This window comes from Malaya genurostris, chromosome 3 (assembly GCF_030247185.1).
Source record: "Malaya genurostris strain Urasoe2022 chromosome 3, Malgen_1.1, whole genome shotgun sequence".
Lineage (NCBI taxonomy): Eukaryota > Metazoa > Arthropoda > Insecta > Diptera > Culicidae > Malaya > Malaya genurostris.
This window is the reverse complement of record NC_080572.1, coordinates 18,597,367-18,614,169: the sequence shown is the minus strand read 5'-3', so window position 1 is coordinate 18,614,169 and position 16,803 is coordinate 18,597,367. Positions and strand designations below refer to the sequence as shown.

Below are 16,803 nucleotides of genomic sequence, written 5' to 3'. Positions count from 1 at the left end.
CAAAACACAAATTTATGATGGCTCCATGGTCCATGGTTATCTACAGAACTATAAATATTGCTTCTATGCAAATCGGAGATTGAAACCATCAGTTTTTAATATCGTTTGTGACATTACTCATTCACCTTTTTATTTTTTATGAATTGCAAAATCTATTCTGAATCCACCTAGTGGAGTGATAATGCCTTTCTCTTGTCATGTACACATGATGATTTCTCTTGTCATGTACACAGATAAGATAATTTCATTCACGGAATTGAGCTCATTTTTGAAACAAATTCATTCAGATTGATTTAGGTAGTTAACAAAAACATGCTTTACAAACCAAAACTATCAGCAATAATACATTTAAGCTTGATCATAGGTTTCTATGAAATAACTGTGCGGATGCGATTATATCTCCGAAACTTGAAGTTTCAGCCACATTATCATCGAAATCGATCCAAAACACAATAGTAGTCACGAACGAGCCTAAAATTATTTTTTATTTCTGCGTTATCTATTCTCAAACAAAAAGAACATTATTAATAAGTGGTATATAACTAAGTTTTACAAAGCATCACTCCGATTTTTGATTTAAACAAAACAAAAATAAAAGTATTTGAACCGCCATGCAGTTCTACAACTGCACTGCAATGGTACAGCATATATTTTTTTTAATATTTCATTTTAACTACTTCTACTAACATTAATTTTTACAATGAAGATCCCATAATCCCATTATAAGCCAAGCTACTAATTCGGTCAATAGCTTGAGCTTCAGGTTGAGCGACCACCCCTGGTTGCAACTCCGTTACTGATCAGGATTAGCTGAAATTGTACAGAGAATTTCTAGATGATCAGACATGGGACTGGCAAATCATCCTTCAATGTACATCTTCTGGTATCCACAGAGTTCTTTGATCAGTACCGGTGCCGGTTGGGCCCGAACATAGATCGACTAAGGACTGGGAGGAGATGATAGTCAAACACTTGTTGTTACTAGAGGCCGTATATACTACTCCGCACTCCACAGCGTCATGGGAGAAGGATTTTTGTTAGTATAAATTTCAGTAATGGTAGTATTCGCGCGCGTCTTAGTATGTTCCGGTTTCAAGATGCTTCGATACTTTCCCGGAAAGTATCCCAAATGGAATTACCTGCTACAACATAAACGAGTGAATAGGATTTAGATAAAACAGTTGATTAGTTGTAGTGACAAATTCTATCCAAGCTACTAATTCGGTTTTGTTGCAATTTACATCGTCAGTGTGAACAGTGTTTTATATAGTTTATGATACATTTTCCCAATTTTATTTTGCGAATTAAAGAAGTTACTACACAGTTTCTTGTGTGCGAACGCAATCAAACATTCCCATACTCTCAATGAAGAATCTCATTATAAAAATAACTTCACATTCAAAGTCATAGACTCAAACCACTGTCATCCAGTCGTTAGCATTGCCATACGCGAACCCGAATGCAACATTTTTCCAATTCTCCATATCGTCATTCCGTTTTGAAAATAGGGGAGGCTATGTTACACCGTAAAACATATTCGTACTCCATACGCATACTGCCCAAATGGAAAATATTAGCATCAACATACTACCCTATCCACTAGACTTGACTGGAGTTTCGAAGTGCATTTTCGCTGCTACGAACCCACAACTATGCTCACGGTTCCATACATCGAATTGATTCCAACATAAGTCGATTAGATGTACACTCTAAGCATGAAACTATACGTACTAGAAACATATACTTTTAAAGCTATGTTGTGATGAAACTTCACTCAGACAACAATTTGGCAGCCAACAAAGACCGACGCGTTTACTCCATTCCAAGCATTCGCAAGATCTCAATGGCCGCGGTATTCACAGCAGCTTGCGTTGCCCGCTCGGATGCTCCTGCGCGCGCATACAATCAAGCGGAGCGCCATTGTCGTGCAGCATTAAAAGTTGAATGAAGAAAAATGCATCCACATGAATATCCCCACTTCTTCGCGCTACTCAAAGCGATTGTTAGGTTAGTGGAAGAGTTTTAATGGCCGCAGGTTTTGGTCCCAGTCAGTGTTGCCAAACAGTTATAGATGACGGTTTAAAAATGATTGAATTTTTTTATTCACAGCTTTGTGTTGGTACCAAACTACATATAAATCAAATATGATCAAGCATTTTTGAGATAAAAGATGAGATATAAAATTATTCACAGAAATTGCTTGCGATTTGCTATCATCCGTTTTTCCGAATCAATATCTTATTCCAAATATCATCAAAGATCAAAGTAAAAAAAATGGACCTTGATTGACCTAAAAAATCTACAAATTTGAATAGTTTTGAGGCCAATTCCGAAGATTTCGAACAATCTTACATCAACAGTTAAGACGGTTTTCAACACTAATCATCTTGTAATTCCGCAGCCGGGAGTCGGTTCTGGATAAAATGAAATAGCAACCACAAGGACTATAGGATCTTTTATTTGAATTTGAACTTATATAGATAAATCGGTTCAGCAATGAGTGAGTTTCATTTCGATGTCTTTGGTCAGTTACATTGTTACTTATGAAAAACACTCCTCAAGTCAATTTTTTTTAACACATATCATTTTGTAATTTCGAAACCGGCAGATGAATTTGATTACAGTTTCATTTGTGGGGTCGTAGGTCCGTTAATTTGAATCTTAATTTGGTTAAAATTGGATAACTCAATTAAGCGAATCAATTGAATCATTTTCGAGAAAATCAAATGATATTATTTATCTTACACACACAATCACATAGAGAGAGATATTATGCGATTTCGACGATTTGAATCGAAAGGTATATGAGTATATCGCACTTGGCCTTCATATCTCATCCAATTGTAACATCCCGTTCGGGATGTTATATCTAAACTATTTCTCTTTTGGGTATTTGTTGGAAAATGTTATGTTAATTACAAACGAGACCAGACATATCAACGCTTGTAACGTGCTTTTTGTCATGAACTTGTTACTGCTTAATGATGGTCATGAACTTGTTACTGCTTAATGATCGATTATGATTTATGCTACATATAGTTTTTAAAACTTAACCGTCCTTCAAATACTCGAGAAAGTGAGAACACTTGATCCATTAACACTTAGAGAATTTCGAATTGATCTCTAAAAGGTGTCAAATAAACAAAGAGTGTAGTGTATAAATATAAACTAACAATTGCATAAACTGCAGTGAATTGCAGCAATTGCATAAACTTTTCATAAAAATAAAGATCCTAAATTTTGAATAGCAAAGCAAAATTTTGTACGATTAGAAACAAATGCATTGTAAGGATTACGCCATCTGAGGATATCTAAGCTCAGCATAAAATATCCATCAGGCAACCCTGCTAGGTAACATGGTTATCGTCTGTTCTAGTTCGCTTGAGAATAGTACGAACTTAGCTCAAGTCGGTGTAACTCACTCAAAAAACCGAAATGCAACTTCATCCCCACTCCAAACACATCACGAAGCTGTAGACAGAGCTCTAGCATTTAACTGTGACTTTATCAGAGACTTTCCATCATCCCCACCACTGCTGCCGATTTATACAAAAGGATTGAGAGTGCACTCAAATGCACTCAACTATACTGCGACTCTACCAGCAAACCAATAATAGCAAAAGCTTTTTCCTTGCAGATGTATGCAGAACAGAGAGGGCACATTGCATATGCGTTGCGATACACAACCTTTTCTGGCAATCGGAGAAGGGAACGGGCGGGTGCATCTAGCAATGTGCAATCCTTATCCTATATGCCGACTCATTACTGCTCTGTATGGGTGCTTGGGAACTCAAGCGTGCGCAAAAGAAGGATAGAAGTGCCAATTCAGTGTTGGGAAATTTAAAGGGGCAGAAAAGGACGTCCTCAACAGAGCTTATAGGGTTGAGAGGGCACAGAATTATGAAAATCACCGGAGTATTGGGAGAAGAGAGGGACGGAACTCACGAAACCACAAATCGTACACACAGCAATGCTACACATGCACAGTTGGTTGTGCTTCAGGTTTAGGTTTGTTTACGACTTTTCGGTCTGCAATGTTGGACCAGTACCCAGCAGACAGTTCACATGTAAACAGCTTCTTCATTCCAACCGCTAACTTGCAACTGTGACAACGACACATTGCTTCGTTCTTAATCGGAATCAAAGTGTCGAAGAAACTAGAATTATCAGAAACCATATTCGCGAGCGAACACAACCTCTGGAGTTTTGTTGTTGTGAATATTGATTGTCATTAGAAAGTGTGATATGAAATCTGTTCGACGGTTGTACAAAAGCAGTTTAGTTCTACAATTTTCACCAAAACCCACGTGTACGGGTGAATAGTGAGGTGCAACAAAAACTTGCGCCTCCTGCCCATTTCAAACGAGTAGTGCAACATTCTTGTTGCGTTTGCGGGACACTCACGCATCGTGCGACCTTCGTGTAATTGATGTGGTGAAGGAGGAGGAGTAACAGGAGGAACTCACCCACACAATCGTTTTTTTTTCGTAGGAGCAGCAAACCGCATCGCAATCGCAGCCGCAGAGCAGAGAGTTAGTGAAAAATGAAAATAAAACTATCAAAACAGTACGAAATGAAATTTTGTTGAGTGAGGACGAAAAATTCTGCCCTTCTCCGCGAATAGTGCCTGATGCGGGCATGCAGGAAGTGCAACGGCGGAAGCGAACGCTGAAGTGAACAATCAAGTGTGTAGAGAAGAAAGTGAAGGGCGAAGAGAAAATTAGCGATTCAGTGGTAGAAATATTGTCGGAAAGATATAAACAATAAACTTGTGATACTGTTAGTTAACACAATGAAAATGTCTCGTGATTAGAAAAAAAACTATCGTGATTTAAAAAAAATCAGTAAATAACATAGCAAAATTCTCTAAGCGACCCTAAAATCTAACTCACCTCGCACAGCTTAATTTTTGGATTGTAAATCATCACACGAACAAGGCATTTGGGATCGCCTATTTTGTAGAAAAAACAACAATTTTCCACTATTTGCAATAATCGTTTCGGACCCGCTGTGCTTGAGGTTATCAAAATTTTTAAATTGCTCAAACAATTCCTTCAATTTTGAATATTGAAAGGAAACTAAAACATACATAGTAAGTGCGACACAAACGAACTCCAATACTTGCGTGTGAACTTCGAGAGTAAAGCAAACTTTCGTGATTATGAACAACGGCCTCGGAGCTGCAGAAATCAAAAGACTTATCGAGATCATCTAAACAACACGACATAGAAAAGAATCACCAATTACATTCGAGCAAGGTAAGTGAAAAAAAGCTTATACCGTACACTTTTCTGGCAAAGTAACAACCCTCTTGAAGGCGTTCTATCAAACAAATGGAAACGAATATTTTTGAAAAAAAAACTAGTTTAAAATATCATCCCCTGTAAAAAAAAGCCCTCGCAATCAGCTAAGAATAACTTTCAAATTTTACCAGCACATGTGCGATGGTGCACTTTTGCTCATGATGCTAAAATACCACATGTGGTGCGGTCTTAACTGAGTCAGCAAACCGAGGATAGTGCGTTCTAAGGATGCATTGAATTGCACAACGCTTTGCTCGAAAAGGATCTCGATGCGCGGCTGGCTAGAAGCCACGCGTACTTCGAAACTTAGCTGTGTGATGAAATGGATTCACCAGACAGCTGCCAGCATTTTTTATCGCTAACGCAAATAGATCTACTACTTATATAAAGGGTGATTTTTTAAGAGCTTGAGAACTTTTTTAAACAATAAAACGCATAAAATTTGCAAAATCTCATCGGTTCTTTATTTTAAACGTTAGATTGGTACATGACATTTACTTTTTGAAGATAATTTCATTTAAATGTTGACCGCGGCTGCGTCTTAGGTGGTCCATTCGGAAAGTCCAATTTTGGGCAACTTTTTCGAGCATTTCGGCCGGAATAGCCCGAATTTCTTCGGAAATGTTGTCTTCCAAAGCTGGAATAGTTACTGGCTTATTTCTGTAGACTTTAGACTTGACGTAGCCCCACAAAAAATAGTCTAAAGGCGTCAAATCGCATGATCTTGGTGGCCAACTTACCGGTCCATTTCTTGAGATGAATTGTTCTCCGAAGTTTTCCCTCAAAATGGCCATAGAATCGCGAGCTGTGTGGCATGTAGCGCCATCTTGTTGAAACCACATGTCAACCAAGTTCAGTTCTTCCATTTTTGGCAACAAAAAGTTTGTTAGCATCGAACGATAGCGATCGCCATTCACTGTAACGTTGCGTCCAACAGCATCTTTGAAAAAATACGGTCCAATGATTCCACCAGCGTACAAACCACACCAAACAGTGCATTTTTCGGGATGCATGGGCAGTTCTTGAACGGCTTCTGGTTGCTCTTCACTCCAAATGCGGCAATTTTGCTTATTTACGTAGCCATTCAACCAGAAATGAGCCTCATCGCTGAACAAAATTTGTCGATAAGAAAGCGGATTTTCCGAATGGACCACCTAAGACGCAGCCGCGGTCAACATTTAAATGAAATTATCTTCAAAAAGTAAATGTCATGTACCAATCTAACGTTTAAAATAAAGAACCGATGAGATTTTGCAAATTTTATGCGTTTTATTGTTTAAAAAAGTTCTCAAGCTCTTAAAAAATCACCCTTTACAAGCAAGATCGTAATTTTTGAAAGGAGCCGCATGGTGCATGGTTTTATTCGGCGGAACGTTATCGTTACGTTTCGGTTATGTTATGCTCACATGCATAATAGAGGTATTGAAATTCAAAACCAATTAAACAAATTAACCAGTCCATGCACTAGAGTAAATTCCAAAACCGAAGGATGTAAGAAAATCGAATAGGATACACTGCCGAATTTAAGTCATGTGTAGGATGCTGAAAAAACTTACCTCATGAGCAAGCATGTGCCGAAGCAAAACCGACAGCTCGATCCTCGCAGAAATCTTGAAAAACAAAAGAAGTTACACAATCTCTACGTTCTTCTTCTACTTCCTCGTACTACGCATGAAAAAGAAATAGAAGGGAAACTGAGCAATTTCCAGGCATAAAAAGTGTGAGAACCGAAAAACTGGATCGAAAGTAAAACCACATAAGACTACCCGTAGAGAGAGGTCGTCTCACTAGCTTTCGAGGGATTAGAGCAAGGGATTTTTGCACTTTACGAACAGAAATGCAACACCCGCACCCGATTTTTGCTGTTCTTTTCTTGTTCATACATAAAGGCACAGGCTGATTCAAAATGCTTCACAATGCACTGCAAATGCTGACCCAGCACTACCACAATAGTAACTGATATAAACGTATTGAGAAGTTAAGTTGTTAGATCCCGACGCTTCATTTGTGTAGATACGGTTTTTTTTAGAGACAAAAGATTTTTGTTACTGACTGCACGTGATTATGACCGGCTAATGATTATCCAATTTGACAAATTCCGGCTACAAACGGTTCCTTTAGGAATCTTATAATTGAGTTGTGGAGTGATATATAGAAGCTAAGAATGGCAAATTGATGATTAAGAAGGTTTTTTTCGAGGTCTATATTTTATATGAAATTGGAAAAAGGAAAACTAATAGAAATATAGTTTTATACAGGTTTTATGATATTTATCTTTCATTGAATGTTAACAACGAAACACTCACTCTGATTTTTATGTACGACAAGAAGTAAATCATTTATATTCTGGACAAGAATTATTCGACAAGACTACTTTTCTATTACTTCTACTTTTCACCTTGTAAATTCTTTATCAAAAGTTCTACAAAACGTTTATTTTTTGTATTTGTAATTTGTACATTAAATATAGAATCATCATTTTACGATTTGTTGAAAAATATTATCCAAATCGAAGCTTTTTGAATCCATATTTAATCGAAAATAAATTTTCATAATTGAATGATTCTTATCGTTATTCGAAATGATAATACGTTCAGAGTCCATTTCTACACCCATTTCAGTTATTCGGTAGATTTCTCATAGAACTCCATATTTAAAATTCTTTTCACCGTGTTTGTGCAGTGTTAAATAGAAGAAGTGCTGTCCATATTTTCCGATAAGTTCAATTGAATTCTCCGAAAGAAGTCTATTTTAATAAATATATTTCCTTTTTTACATTTGTTTTCAACTCTAGTCAGTGCAAATTAAATTAAGGTAGCACTAAAAACACAACATTTTTAATAAAAATAAAACTTCCAGCAAGCCATTTGGGATGCATAAATCCAGATTACTTTCTTTCCCAACTGGATTGACGGGCCAAATTGTTTTATGATGTTCACAGTTTAGAACGATCAGTTTTTTGGTGTTTCACGATACTACTCACATAGTACTTATCAGGATAAGAAGAACGATTCGGGTTGCGTTTTATTTTCAGTTAGTTTATCTATCTTAGTATCGTCATTAGGGGATAATGGTTTGTGAGCACATGACTATTTTAAATTTTTTTTTAATTTCATTTTCAAACAGCCGAGTATGTTCGAGTCCCTACCTGAAATGGATCACTTCAAATTGCAATGCGTTGACGAGTCGGAGCCAAAACAAAAAATTAAATTCTGCGGTTGAATAAGATAATATTCATCAACATTGTTCGAAGTTAAAAAACGCGAAACCGTATACTGCGGAAAAACTAACCTATAAAATAAATATAATTTCGTTTCGATTTTGGTCATGGGCACCGGTTTGGGCTAAAGTGGACATGACTATTTTTAATTGTGTTACGTTCATCCTCTCTAACTCTTCAGTACATTAGCAGATTATGTTGAATTGCTAATGTCACTTCATAAATGCATAATGTCATATGAATCATATTACTAAAACAGATACTCTGATTATTCTTGGCAAAGATTTATTACTTTATCGCTCCTAAAAAAGCATACAATTCTTTCCATTCGATTCAAATAATCAATAACATCAAGAATCTGAACAAATTGGCTCCGGTGGCACGTTTCCCTAATTATCTGGATATTTGTATCTTCACGTGTTTGCACGTTGCCTCTTTTCGCCCTAGGCTAACCTGATCAGCACAGCACAACGATAAAAAACCAAACAATCACCTATAATAGACATTCTATTTCCATAAAAATTAATTCATTGTCGATTGAATCCTTTATTTGTTCAAAACATCTTCGAACACAATAGAAAGTTGCATTCAATCTAAGCTACCGTGAGAAAGATGACATCATACAGCGGGACGAGTGCTAGGTAACTCAATATTTTCCACGCCCGGTTCTCATCAAAGACATAAAACATACATGCGAAAGATAGACTATGTTTGCTCCTTCGTTCCATTTTCAAAAACCGCATCTGATAAGCGCAACCCACAAATGGCAATTCCAGAAGGGTTATTGATGTGCACTTGCATACATAATATCGTAGAATTCATCTGACTTGATGTAAAGGTAATCTGATGGAAGAAGCAAATATCCGGTTAAAAAAAAACATTTTCTATGAACGAGGGTATCAATTGAATTCTCCATTTAAAATTTGCTTCAACATAGAGGAAAACGAAAGTACTTTGACCTCGACAGGATTCACACAACAAAAATAGCTCTCTCAAAGAGACACCAGCTGAACAAAAATTCACCGCACGAGAGCTGAGGGTCAACTTTTCCTAAATTCGAAAAAAAATTTTAGGGGTGTATAAAGATCTCAATCCCTTACTACAGCCGATTGTATTTAATCCCATCCAGTTGACTGAATGAGAGCTATCGAAGGCCACTGATTGAGGTAATAATTGACATCCCGCGTTCTTTCATACTTTCCTAATTTGAACAAGACAACCCCGTCTGAAGTGGTGTTTCAAACAACTGATCTTTCGAATTACATCAATTATAGCAAAAATGAGCAACTTTTCATGCCAACCATACCCAATTTTACTCGGACAATGTTGAGCAAACTTATTCACTAATAGCACTAATCGCAAAATAGCCCCCGATTTTATGCAAATCACTTATCCTGCCATACAATTATACTGCCTTTACTGCGGCTCATGCAGTGGTTCTGCAAAAATGCGGAATGAAAAATCATTTTCCGTGGACTCTACAACACACTCTGAACCCACCGAAGAGGCCGTCCCCTCATAATTACCGGCAGTTTTCCAGTCTCGTGCATGTTTTTCCTTACTATATTTCTCTTTTTTTTCGCGCCCAAAAGCAGGCAAAATAATGAAATTTGCGAAATTCAAGCTTCCAAGAAACACTACAAGCTCGCCACGGTTGATTGGTCACGCGATGATTACTTCGTGTTTCCTCGAATGACTATAGTGAGCGAATGACGGCGCGACTTGAACCTAATCAAGATTGGTAGGAAAGGAATATTTACGCTACTTTATCGAGACTAGTCGGTCCCTGGAGCGCCTGGGTGGTACACCGCAACGGATGATGTGTGGCGGAATATTCTACACTACTTGTTCGGTCGCAATTTTTTACGTTTACAATTAAAAAACAAAACATAACTTGATCACAAGAAATTTTCGAAACCAAAAAATAATTTCTGACATTTCCAAATCATTCAATGATTTCTACTTTACCTACCTTACTTAACAGCTATAGTCCTAGGGTGTCCTTTGCTGTATCAAGCATACATCGCCACATAACTCGGTCCATGGCTGCTCGTCGCCAACCACTCGAGGCACGGATGCTTCGTGGATCAACCTCCACTTGATCGATCCACCTTGTTCGCTGCGCTCCTCTTCTTCTTGTACCAGTCAGATTAGATTCAAGAATTATTTTCACTGGGCTGTCGGCACATCCTCTGGGCTTTCTGGACATGTTTATGACATGCCCAACCCATCGTAGACGTCCGATTTTAGCTGTCCGTACGATGGGTGGTTCTCCTATCAGCTGTTGCAATTCGTGATTCATACTAGAGATGGGCAATGCGTTCGCGAACGGTTCAAAAGATCTAGTTCTTCTAAAAGAATGAATGAGCAAAAGTTCTTTTTTCGAGAACGGTAGTTCATCAGTTCAAAGTGATGGGACCGGTAGAGAACGGTAGTTCCGTTATAAGAAAGCTTCATCATGAAAGTACAGTTCAAATTCGTGGGACCTTTTTTTTGCTCGCTTAATCTAATGTCGTTTTCGCTTGAGAAAACTGAAACTGACCCAGGGTAGTTTCATCAAACAAACACTTTTCATGAAACTGTGTTGATTTTGCACTTAGGAACGAGGGTTCGAGCAAACCTGATATAAAAACCAGGTTCGAAACTAACTCGTTCAGTTCAACAACGTTGAACCTAGTTTCAAAACTGGTTTCAAACAATCGATTAGAGTGAAAACTGGGTTGGGTTTGACATCAAGCGAAAACGACATAACAAAACTCAGTTCTCGTCCAATCTTTGCACAAACAAACCAACTATGAAAAGAACGAACGAACGACTCAGGAGAACTAGTTCTTCCAAAAGAGCTCCGCATCACTGAACGGTTCTTTGAAATGAACTGTTTTGCCCATCTCTAATTCATACGAGCGTCCCAGATACTCGAACGTAGAAATCGCGTCAGTTTATCTGGAAAACCGTATTCGTGCAAGATCTGCCATAGCTGTTCTCTATTGTTTGTGTCGTATGCAGCTTTGAAGTCAATGAATAGGTGATACGTGGGAGTACTTGTCTTATCGCGAATATGTGGTCCGTAGTGGCGCGGGCTCCAGTAAATACCGCTTGGTACGGTACTACGAATTCCTCAGCTATTGATGATAGACGACGTCAAAAGATTTGGGAGTGTACCTTGTAGGCGGCGTTTAGCAATGTTATTGTGCGGTAATTGCAACAATCTAGCTTATCACCCTTTTTGTAGACGGGACATACCATTCCTTCCCCCATTCCTGCGGTAGAATCTCCTCCTCTTAAATCTTAGAAATCATCCAGTGCAGCGCTCTAGCCAGTGCCTCTCGTCCATGTTTTGCAGCTCGCCCGCGGCTTTGTTGTTCCTCAGCTTGCCGATCTCCCACTTATCTCCGACAGATCAGGTGCTGGGAATCTGTCGTCGGCTGAGCGTGCACCCAGATTGTATCTTGTGCTTCGGTTCAATAATTTCTGACATTTTCAAATATACCACTATTGACTGATTATTTGTATGTTTTCAATCGCATAAGAGCTTATGGCATGTCTAGCTTATTCGTGCATTTTTGATTGATTCTTTATGAATAATTATTCATTTCATTCCAGCCGTAAAACATCAACAATTCTTCAACATGGGTAGCAGCGATGCACAGACATATTGTCTACGATGGAACAACCACAAGTCAAACTTGGTGGAGATTTTGGATGCGCTGAGCAAGATGGAGTGCTACGTAGACTGCACCATTTATGTGGACGAACAGGTCCAATTCAAGGCGCATCGTGTGGTACTAGCGGCCAATTCTCCGTATTTCCAGTCAATTTTACAGGACGTTCCTATGGACCATTGCAGCATATTGTTTCCAGGTGTACAAGAGTTTGAAATGCGTGCCATACTTGAGTACATGTACACCGGAGAGGTAAACGTTACTCAAGCTCAAATTGAACCTATAATGGAAATCGCGAAACAACTGGAAGTTAAGGGATTGTTTGATATGGATGATATTCACGGACGATTTAAGAAGATGGTAATTGAACGGGAGCGTGATTCGGTGTATCCAAGCAATAACAACTACAGCACCAAACCGCAGCCACCAAACAATAATGAACAATCACCTCCAGTCATCTCGACCTCTACGAACATCTCAATTGCTCAAAGCAGTTCCTCACCGCCGTATACGTACAAATCACCATACACTAGCCTTTATTCTCGCACCAGTCCTACTGCTATCGAACGTGACAGAAGTCGGGAACGTCACCACGAAGAACATGAACATGGAGAGCGCTCAGCATCTTTCGTCCACTCTCCATCTCACCCAACATATTCCCACCACAATGAGTCTCCGCTTGACGAACAAAGACAAACTCCTTCTGCTTCATCATCCTCGTCCCAGCCCACTTCGCAAAATCTCCGATGGTCCCTTCCGGGTCAGATTCCAGTCACCCTACACCAACCCCAACTTCACAATATGCTCAGCTCAGTGTATGATTCTAGTGCAGATATGAATCCACTGAAGCGCAAAAAACTCCAATCGATGTCAACTATGCTTCGCGATACTCCGATTCTTCGTAACGTTCTTGCTCAATCGAACCCGGCTGATTCATCACAATCGACATCATCACCGTTATCACTTCATCCTATTCCAGGATTGAAATCAGAAACCTCTGCTACTAGCGCTGCTACCGGACACCATCATGCCTCGAATCCAAGCAGTACCCATCACTCCAACGGCGGAGGATACAAGGTAGGCTACGCAATAATATCCATTTTATTCCAACTTGATACTAATGTTTCGATTTTGTTAAACAGCACATAAAAGAACCGCTATCACCTTATGCAGATAAATCCTACGACGATGAAGCGTTAATGGAGTCTCGGCTTAACTACAGCGCTGACGACGCCCGACTTGCGTCATACGTACCCCACCAACAACAAAAACCTGAATGGAAGCGGTACAAGCAATACACTCGCACGGATATTCACAATGCAATCGAATGTGTACGTAACGGAATGAGTGCATTGCAGGCTGCTCGCAGATATGGCGTTCCTTCGCGAACCCTTTACGACAAGGTGAAAAAGATGGGTATTACCACCGGGCGACCGATGAATCGAGCAATTAAACGTAGTCCCAGTTCCGGAGGCAGTCCAGCACCATTTCCTTATGGACTAAGCGGTGCCTCGCATATGTTTGGTACGGGACATCCCGGAGAACAGCAGATGCAATCACAATCTCAGCATCAGCTGGGTGACGAAGATAAGCCAAGAATGATTAAGATGGAGCATTCAGGACATCATTTGCCACCGACGATTCCACACCCAGCAGCTGCATTGCTTGACCCGTCATTCCTACAACAGGCAGCTGGGCGAGAAGCTCTCCATGCGATGGCAATTGCAGCAGCTGCCCATGCTGCCGTCAACGGTATTAACACATCGCCAGGCAATCACGGCACTCGTTCGCCAAGTCCTAATGTTCTAATGAAGTACATGCGATCTGTATCCATGGGATCTCCAGACGATCGTGACCTACGTCGGGAATCTTCTGAAGGCGATCGCCATCATCGCAGCAATGGATCTGAAACTTACGACCGATTGGAACGCGATTCAATGGAACACGAAGACCATCGAGATATCAGTGGTGAGTGTGATGACATTGTAGAAGATCTGTCGATGACACGGCGAGGACCAGATTCTGATCGAGAGTCAATTTCACCCCAACCGATGCCTAGCCACCAACATCTCCACCTTCCATTACCCCCTCAAATACCGCCACAGCAGCCAGGTGTGATTGTTCCCGCTCCAAGTAAAATCAAAGAAGACTACAATCCCATCCCAATCAAGCGGGAAATCCCAGCCGACAGCAATGCTCCTATGGAGTAATCGAAAAGTGTCATATTGGAATCCAACTATTGTTTTTTTCTCCTCTAGCTGCAGAAGAGAATATCTTCGTACTATTATGTTTCCTTATACCATCAAGGCAGAGAAAATCTTCCTTGAAGATTCTTTCTGCATACTGTGAAACGTGTATTTTCTTTTTCTAAAAAATAGCAAACTAGTTTCTTTTTGTTTGTTTTATTTTTCATTCAATTATTTAAAAAAAATAAAACGAAAAGACATGTGAAAGCTCAAAAGTAAGAAACTATGAATGTTACCAATTAAGTTACATCACAAAAAATGAAGCCGCGCAACATGAGTTACCTTAAAATAACCTGAAAGCAATCCCACCAATAATTTTTGTATTAAATTTGCATATTTATTAAATTCATTAACAAATCGAATGGATATATCGCACTAATGTATCCTTTCTAGCTGCGTGATTCTATTTTTAAAAGCGAATCTCATTACGAGAACAATTTCAGCAATCAACCCTTGGTGAGACCAATCAATCTACCCTCTACCTACAATAGACTGATTTGTAAGAATGTTAAACAGTTTAAATGCGAACAACAAAGACACACACACTATCCATCAAACGCAGTTGTTTATTGTATTAGTGAACTCATGAACCAGTTAAATGAACCGAGGTGCAATATTGAAAAACTTTTTTACTACAGAGGACTCTATTTTGCCTTATATATTTTGCGTAAGTTAAATCGTTTGCATGCGTACATGTTTTATGTTACTTTTCATTTTTTTTTAATTCTGTACTATAATCTTTTACAACGGAGAGTAGAAATCATATCAAATTCCGTACTAGATTCATTTTTGTTTTCTGTTTAGTAACGAAATTGAAAATATATCATTGTAAATATCTCTATAAAGCTGGTATTTTCAATTATGTTAGATAAACAAACTGCCACATCTGTACTATTATTGTAGGGCTTTCAAATTTACTAACGGTATGTTTTGTCGAATCAATCATTTTTCCGTATTTTATGATATTGATTAAGTAATTTTTTGTTGAAATATCACCAACAAGTGCCTGTATTTAATGTATTTAAAATAACCTCTTTACGTTATCATTTTCTGAGCAAAATTATTTTCACAATTCTAAGTGTTAAGTTGCCGGGCCATACCTCAATTAAAATAATGAAAAAGAATCGAAGAGAAACATGCAAATCAAACATTAGGACACAGTCGTCAACTTTAAATGTGTTGTTAGTATGGTACGTAGTTGTGGATTTGACGTTAGTGTATGAACTAGACTAGAGATATAATGTGTTTAGTAATGAATGCCATATTTGAGTAGAAAAAAAAAATCAAAACCTCCTTCAAGAGGATTAGATTGCTCTTTTCATTTTTTTTTCTTCATTAAACCAAGACTGAATAGACAAGAATATGTTACGAAATCAGGTGAACGAAGCAAATAAAGTCTAGATATGTAGAGGTAAATTATAACGTAGTATCAGGAACTAAGATTGCACACGCACCTCTAGATTGTATGAATAATTTCGTTTGAAGGCTAAGTTGCTCATGCTACTACTTTAGCGACTTTCGTTTTTGTTTTATTTTTATTTTGACTAAATTTTGTAAGACTGATTTGGACTTTTATCGTTTCTCTATAAAGCCTACTCATTACTTAGATATTTATTCGCGGAAATGAAAACAGGCAAACTGGCAGCGCAGAGTTAAAACGATACACCTATTTCGAGACTTAGGATAGATAAGTCATTCAATGCTCAGAGAACGTAAAACTGAACTGAAAATAGTGCTGGGGCGATGCAATACTACAAAAGAACATTTTCTGAAATGAAAAACAATCACACGTACATTGCCAGAGCCAATAGCAGTTAGAAGAAAAAAAGGAAAATCACAAATACCTGCTCTTCAACAAAAAAAAAACAAAAAATGTAAATTTCAAAAAAGGAAAGTGCTTAGTTAATTACTACAATTGTGTTTATTCCCATTAGAAAAGCAAAATGTATATGTTTAATTACTATTAGAAATAGGGAAGCAAATAAGATTATAATCAAAAATACAAACAAGTTCCAAACACAACCTAATCGTTGCCTAGATGTTAGATTTGATTTTTGCGAAAGCAAATCAGATGGAAAAAAACGAAGTTTAGATGATGCAAGTTATGAAAAATGTAATGCGAATATTTTTCGTTTTGGAAAAATTTTTGTATTCTGTAGATTAAAAACAACAACCCTCGATGAGTTAACTTTATATTGAATGTATAGCAGAAAGAACATAAAATAAAAAAAATTATTGCAAATTATTTCTATAAGAGTAACTTAATATTCATATCCGATTGCATGGCCAAATCTCAACTGTAAACTGAACTAAACTGTAAAGTTCTTTTTACAATCTCAGGAAAACATACTAATGCTTGAAGAATCTTCATT

General features: G+C 38.2%; 1 protein-coding gene across 1 annotated transcript; it reads left to right on the top strand.

The window, feature by feature from the left end:
- Positions 1–4,065: 4,065 nt before the first annotated feature.
- On the top strand, positions 4,066–16,803 carry LOC131437893 (broad-complex core protein isoforms 1/2/3/4/5). Its single transcript, XM_058607547.1, has 3 exons — positions 4,066–5,258; positions 12,127–13,262; positions 13,328–16,803. Exons 2-3 carry the CDS (start codon positions 12,153–12,155, stop codon positions 14,393–14,395), a joined length of 2,178 nt encoding a protein of 725 aa, XP_058463530.1. The 5' UTR covers positions 4,066–5,258; positions 12,127–12,152; the 3' UTR covers positions 14,396–16,803.

Excerpts from the sequence above, each read along its gene's own strand:
- LOC131437893 (XM_058607547.1), top strand. The coding sequence starts at position 12,153 with ATGGGTAGCAGCGATGCACAGACATATTGTCTACGATGGAACAACCAC. Across the intron at positions 13,263-13,327 it reads CCAACGGCGGAGGATACAAG|CACATAAAAGAACCGCTATC; the intron begins GTAGGCTACGCA and ends TTTGTTAAACAG.